We start from the raw sequence: 7,003 nt of genomic DNA, 5'->3' as shown, positions 1-7,003 counted from the left end.
TGCTGACGACTGTTCACACTTTAGAATTCCTACGCAATTAGGAATCTTAACTCCCACAAGAGTCCTATCTCACGCATAATTCTGGAATTCAACCAACTCCTTAACCATTCAGGACTCCAACAGATGAGGACATCCAACTAGTTGAGTCCAATTAGGAGAGTGTCACTTACTACTATAAATACAGAACCTTGAACCATTATTCAGGTACGTTTTTTCATTGTTCTTTAGCATATAGCCTCACGCATATATTTCCCTTTCTGACTTAAGCATCGGAGGGGCGACGAGAACACACCTCGTTGCCTTTGTTTCAGGTATCGGAAGATCACGTTCGTGCTCATCATCAGTCATCAAGCTCGGAAAATCTACAGGTACGATTTTTGGTAGCATCACCTACTACAAACAAATAAGCATAAATACTATAATGATATAATCAGAACTACCGAGATTTGATTTCAACGGTAGGATTTCTGGAACCTAGCACGAGCTCCACGACCACCAAACGTCTTCAGCTCACAGCGACGTGGATCAGCCACAAGCAAAGTCCTGTCGTATCTAACAAGGATGCCCTTAATCTCCTTCTTCGATTGCTCATCGACGTATTTCTGGTAGAAGGCGACTAGGGCTTTTGCAATTGACTGACGGATGGCGTAGATCTCGGAGTGTACCACCGCCCTTGATACGGATGCGCATGTCCACTCCGGCGAAGCGGTGGCGGCCTAGGAGGAGGATAGGCTCGAACGCCTTGTAACGGAGGATCTCTGGCTGGACCAGCTCAATTGGGACGCCATTGATCTTGATCAATCCTCGTCCCCTCTTGCAGTGGGTCACGGCCACCGCCGTCTTCTTCCGGCCGAAGCACTGTACAAACTCAGCCGCCGCCATGCTTGGGGAGGGGGATACTGGCTTCTTTCTTATAATTGAGCTGTATAATTGAGAGATTGATGCATAGACAAGTCTCTTAATTAAAGAGATTTCCATTAACTTAGACTAAAAATCTGTATAGTCCAAAGATAGGTGTTTATGTTCTCCTATTTATATTCTGCAACACTGTAAAAGAAAAGTAAGAAAAACAAATGATTCTTTCCCAAATCAGTAAACTTCTCCACAGATATAAAGATTAAAAAGGATTGGTTCGTTATGTATTCAGGAAGAAAGTCAGGGAATTGGGCAAGTTTTTCTCATTTAGCTTCTTATGGGGTTTCTTCCAATGGTTCTTCACGGCTGGTGATGATTGTGGCTTCTCAAACTTCCCAACGTTTGGATTAAACGCATATAAATACACGTAAGCCTAAAAGGTTCATTTTGTTATTTAACAATTGGTCTATGATTTTTCATTTCAACAAACCAGGAGATGTGTCCTGCTCATAGCAGAACTTTAAATGGTGTGACTAAGCATCATCTAACCGAAATGCAGTTTGACCCATTAATATCTAACCCTGTTTTGGAAGCTACAGGTTTTTCTTCGATTTCTCAGCAACTATAGTTGGAGTAGGGATGATGTGTCCTCACATCGTAAATATATCTTTTCTTCTTGGAGGAATTCTTTCTTGCGGTATTTTGCGGCCTCTCATTGAAACTAGGAAGGGGGATTGGTACTCTGCAGATCTCGAGCCTCATAGTTTGCAGGGACTTCACGGTTATCTGGTGAATTTCTAATCCATCATAGTTTTCCCCAATGCTGCCATATATTAATTTGCTTTTTCATGAATACAATTCACTAAAACAAAATGTCAACTACAACTACATCAGGTATTCATTGGCATTTCCATGTTACTCGGTGATGGCCTATACAACTTTTTCAAGGTTATAAGCCGAACTCTGGCTGGTTTGTTTTACAAAATTCTGTGCAGAAATGCAAACATGCAAATTCCAATTGTAGAAAATTCCTCTCCTGTACGAGAATCACTTTCTTATGATGACCAACACCGTACCAAAGTCTTTCTTAAGGATCAAATCCCAATATGGTTTGCTATTGGAGGTTATTTAGCCCTTGCTGCAGTCTCCACTGCAATCCTTCCTCACATTTTCCACCAACTCAAGTGGTACTACATAATTGTTATATACATATTTGCACCAAGCCTGGCCTTCTGTGATGCATATGGGTGCGGGTTCACTGATTGGTCATTCTCATCTCATTATGGAAAACTAGCCGTCTTTACAATTGGGGCATGGGCGGGAGCATCACATGGTGGAATCCTTGCTGGTCTAGAAGCATGTGGAGTGATAATGATTATAACCTCCGCTGCCTCTGACCTCATGCAAGATTTCAAGACCGGCTACTTGACCTTGTCTTCGCCTTGTTCAATGTTTGTCAGCCGAGTGATTGGGACTGCAATGGGATGTGTTATTTCTCCTTGTGTCTTTTGGATTTTCTATAAAGCTTCTCCTGATCTTGGGCTTCCTACAAGTGAATATCCTGTTCCCTCTGCTACATTCTACTATAATATGGCTAAACTAGGGGTTGAAGGCTTATCTGCTCTGCCTAAAGGTTGCCTCAAGCTATGTTTCGGATTTTTTGCTGCATCCATTCTCATCAACTTAACCAGAGATGCTTTGGGAAAGAAACGTTCGTGGTTTATTCCAATTCCAATGGCAATGGCAGTACCCTTTTTTGTGGGTTCAAATATAGCCGTTGATATGTGTGCTGGAAGCCTCATACTTTATGTATGGCAAAAGAAAAATAAGGCCAATGCTGATGCCTTTGGGCCTGCCGTGGCAACTGGTTTGATTTGTGGTGACGGGATGTGGACTTTGCCTAAATGTATACTAGCTCTAGTCGGAGTGAAACCTCCAATTTGCATGATGTTCATTTCAAGGCCTACTTATAATAAGTTAGATTAAGTACTAGAATCCTAGATAGGCCAGGGGAAAGATTAACTTATATGCCAACAAGTATCATCTTCATAATCTGTAGACTTTAAAATATTATCCTGTAACCATAAATAAGAGAATCAATTCATGTTTCTGCAGTATGAAACTGATGATTTATATACCTATGGATGCATCTCAATAGCAATCAGTAATACATAATCTCTTATTCTCTCAACAACTTGGAAATTGGAGAGGTAACAAAAGTCATTTTCAAGATATGGTGGGGGGTATAGATTAACTTGTATAAGAAAAATATTGCTTTCGTAATCTGAAAAGGATTATCCTGTATAGACACACGAGAAAAATTGGTTCACAGAGATTATCAACTCTTCTAAAAAAACTCACAAATTTTTCTTTGAACTCACTCTTTCTATTTCACCTTCTTTCGGAGGATATTTTACACTTCTTAAACGTATCAACTATTCATAGAGAAAGAGTTGCCATCCTTCATTAATTACACCGTGTCCATTTTCAACAAAATTTGCAAAAGGTAGCTGCCTTCTTCTATTCATTTTACGACTAAAACGAAAATATTTCCTTTTGCATTGACCGCATAAGATTTCTTTGCCTCATTTTTCAAATTGTTTAGTAAACAAAAGCGGCAAGTGGCTGGATGGTTGAGTCAACAAAGGAGGCTAAAGGCTGGACATTACAGAAGTCTTTCCATCTGCTCACTGATTCAACATTAAGTTTGACATCCGGGATGATCACATATACACATATGAGAAATCGGACATTATTTAATTCACGAGAGACCCACGCATCCATGTGAGTTCGTGGTCATCGATGTGGTCATCCTCGCGGATCATTTGGCTTTATCCATTCAAATTTAGGGATACAATGCTAAGCTTCATAGCATCCTAAAAGGGCTTTGTCTAAACCCAACTTTACACCGTAATTTAACGCTTTAAGAAAGCAATAGTTTCCAACAGATTTACCTTAAATTGCCATAATTAATTCCAAATTCCAATAAATACTTCGACAGATTCTCTTTATCCCCTCTATTTTTTCAAAAATGCATTTTTTTTTCAAAATTTATTTTCAACTACAAATTTTATTATAAAATAATATTACATATAAATTCAAAATTTTTGCTTATCTTTTCACCACACATTCTTATAAAAATCATTATTTTAAAATACATTTTTTTTTTCAAAATCTCATTTTAATGGAGATCAAACAGGGCTTAATATTCATGGAAGTGGAACATACAATTGGGGAAAAATCAATGGAAGTATTGAATTTCTTGTAAAGTAGGACCCAATATTTATAGTATTGTTATGGTGATGTCTCGAGTGTTACAATTTTCAATGGACATATTTTTCCAGGATCCTGCGACCACCTTAGTGGATTGCAACCTTTATTTTTTTATTTTTTTACGGGGGAGTGGAGGGAGTCAACGCATAAATTTCTTGTCTTCCCCCCCTCCCCCGGCCCCAGGTTTGACACCAATAGGTAACTCTACTCTTTATAACTACATTTTAATTCCTTCAATTATCTATCTACATACCATAGAAAGATTCCTAGACAGTCCTAAAGATTCAATCCAGAGGGAATAAATGGACAGCAGAAGGGGATTGCATGATGAAAATATTAACACATTAGAAGATGAAGAATTGTCGGTAGATGGGATATTTGAGAACAAGGAGATACCTTCATGGACAGAACAGTTAACTATAAGAGCTTTTGTGTTGTCGGTGATGTTATGCTTCATAGTGATGAAACTCAACTTCAGTGTTAGTACTATACCATCATTTATTGTCGCTTATGCTTTATTGGGATTCTTCTTTGTCAAGATTTTAATTATATCATACTACACCAAAAATCACCTTTTGTAACGGTCAAAAAACGTTGTCAAAGATCTATTGCAACGTTCATGCGTCTATTGTGGGTTCAGATGTTGCCGTAGAATGAAGAGTTTTGGCAACATTTATTGAACGTTGCAAATCAGGATTTTGAACGTTGCGAATGAGTTTTGTGAACGTTGCGAATGAGTTTTGACAACATTTACCGAACGTTGCGAATGAGAGTTTTGGCAATATTCACCGAATGTTGTGAATGAGAGTTTTGGCAACGTCTACCGAAGGCAACGTTCGATCAACATTGCGAATGAAGGTTTTGGCAACGTTCTGCTCACAGAACATTGCGAAAGATGGTTTTGGTAATGTTCAATGAACGTTGCCATTGATCTTTTGGCAACGTTTATATCTATTTTTTTTTTTAAATTACCGTTTTATATCTTCTTCTTTTTTTTAAATTACTCATTCATTGTTATATTTTTATATATTACTTTACATATATAAAAATCATTTCACATTAATTGTTAAATTTATTTATGCAATAAAAATGAGTAATAAATTTGTCATCACAAATCCTTCTTACACACTTGAAAAACGAAATTACTTGTATCAAAGAAAACAAGTTAGCCTATAATTATAAAAACTAAAAGATAAACCTAAATTACAGCACTTGGAATTACACTAATTCAAAAAATGAAATAACTAATATATTTGGTTGTGGCTTCCTGCTAGCGTGCACATTGTTTTTTTATTTTTTTTCTAGCCCGAGTTGGCATAAGCATAGGAGTTCGGTTTCATCAGAACTTGTTGCTTATGAGAGCTTTGCCTGTCCTTGAAGTTGGTCCTATTGCAAAGCATCATCAAATTAAATGAATCGAAGTCAAACTGAAAGTACGAAACTTAGTTGAGCACAGAAGGATTCGTGATAGCAACATGTAAAAGAACCTGCTAAAATGACATAATATAACTTGGCATATTTTTGGATTGAGATGAGATAAACAGCAGTCACCACTATAACTTGCATTCACCAAATTCAAATGCTACATTATGTCATGCATGACACTACTCTTAAGCATACACAAGTTCTTGGGTGAATATGTATTTTGCATAAAAAATGTCTGCCTAACCATTAATTGACATCCAATGCTGCACAAGCCGTCTACGACAAAAAGTGCCACTATCATAATAAGATCAGCTCGGCTATTTAAGGAATTCATGAGAAAAATTAAATATCTGAGTTTTTATTTGTCAAAAGTTGGTTGGTATCATTTGAATTATATGTCAGTATCAGTAATTTGATGCCAAAAATTAACTAATCAAATCAAAGAGGCAAAAAAAGGAAGTTGTTGATATAAGAAAGTAACTAATCAAATTTGATGCTCCATTTTGTGTGTCATTAGGTAGTGGAGTTGGTAGGCTTACACTGTGATGAATGCATCAAGAAGATCTTGAAGATACCCAAAATTGATGTTACTACAGAAAGATTTACAAAAGTGGTTATAACCAAAATTGATGTTACTGTAGAAATATTTACACTGTATAGGATAGAATACATCAACTTTTGCAAGAAACAAATGAAAGAAATGCAGAGACAGCTTAAGAAAATGAACAAATCTTAAAAGCTTTTTTATCGCACCCCAAAACAACAGAAAGGGTGAAAATACAAGATATCAGGACTAAGAGTCACTCCGGTGCCTGGAAGAAGTTCGGAGTAGGGGAGGAGAAAAAGGTTCTTAACAAATGTTAGATGGAAGCAATGATTATACCCAAAATTGATGTCACCGCAGATATATTTAGATATACAATAATAGAAAAGATTGATTTGGACACACAATATAATTAATAATTGGAGTAGAACTAAGTGCACTGTATGAAGAATGTTGGGTTTCCAGAAAATATGGCAGAACTTATATAGCATAAAAAGGAATTTTAAGGGAGAAGGGTAGGTGGGTTGGGGGAGAGTAGAAATAAACATAATTTACATACAGACACTTGAGATATAGAAATCCTTTAACATACACACTGAAACACATGAAATTATGGAAACAGAAGCCAACAATGATGTAGCACCAAATTGTGTAATCTTCACAGAATTACATGTACCATAAAAGTTCTGCATTTGTATAAATATTGTGTTCCTAATGAAAACAATCTACTTAATTTAAATTATAGGATTTTTTCATAAGTGAAAAAAATAACAATACAAAAAAAAAATTGTGTCATAAAATCCATTTTTCGTTAAGCCAAAGAACGTGAGTTCATTGCATGATTCTAAGTAAGAAGAAGCTAGCGTTACCAAAATATTACAAAAGCTGCTTCTGGTCCAATTTCTG

The 7,003-nt window shown here is 36.6% G+C and overlaps 1 protein-coding gene and 1 pseudogene across 2 annotated transcripts in view; one reads left to right on the top strand and one right to left on the bottom strand.

The window, feature by feature from the left end:
* LOC111405354 overlaps positions 1 to 1,049 on the bottom strand; it is a 12,635-nt pseudogene extending 11,586 nt beyond the window's left edge.
* The window catches only part of LOC111405352 (probable metal-nicotianamine transporter YSL8), a 19,032-nt gene extending 16,055 nt beyond the window's left edge, over positions 1 to 2,977 (top strand). Inside the window, exons 1-3 of one of the 2 annotated variants that reach the window (XM_023034180.1) lie at positions 1,056 to 1,282; positions 1,455 to 1,644; positions 1,750 to 2,977. In XM_023034180.1, coding sequence (XP_022889948.1) covers positions 1,495 to 1,644; positions 1,750 to 2,841 — 1,242 coding nt within the window. In that variant the 5' untranslated portion in view covers positions 1,056 to 1,282; positions 1,455 to 1,494 and the 3' untranslated portion in view covers positions 2,842 to 2,977. Of the gene's footprint in view, positions 1 to 1,055; positions 1,283 to 1,454; positions 1,645 to 1,749 lie in introns of those variants that run through there. The other variant, XM_023034179.1, reaches the window with a different exon arrangement.
* Positions 2,978 to 7,003: the final 4,026 nt, after the last annotated feature.

Source organism: Olea europaea, chromosome 12, assembly GCF_002742605.1.
Source record: "Olea europaea var. sylvestris chromosome 12, O_europaea_v1, whole genome shotgun sequence".
In the NCBI taxonomy this organism is placed as follows: Eukaryota; Viridiplantae; Streptophyta; class Magnoliopsida; order Lamiales; family Oleaceae; genus Olea; species Olea europaea.
Note: the sequence above shows the minus strand (reverse complement) of the source record. Positions and strands in the feature narration are given on the sequence as shown.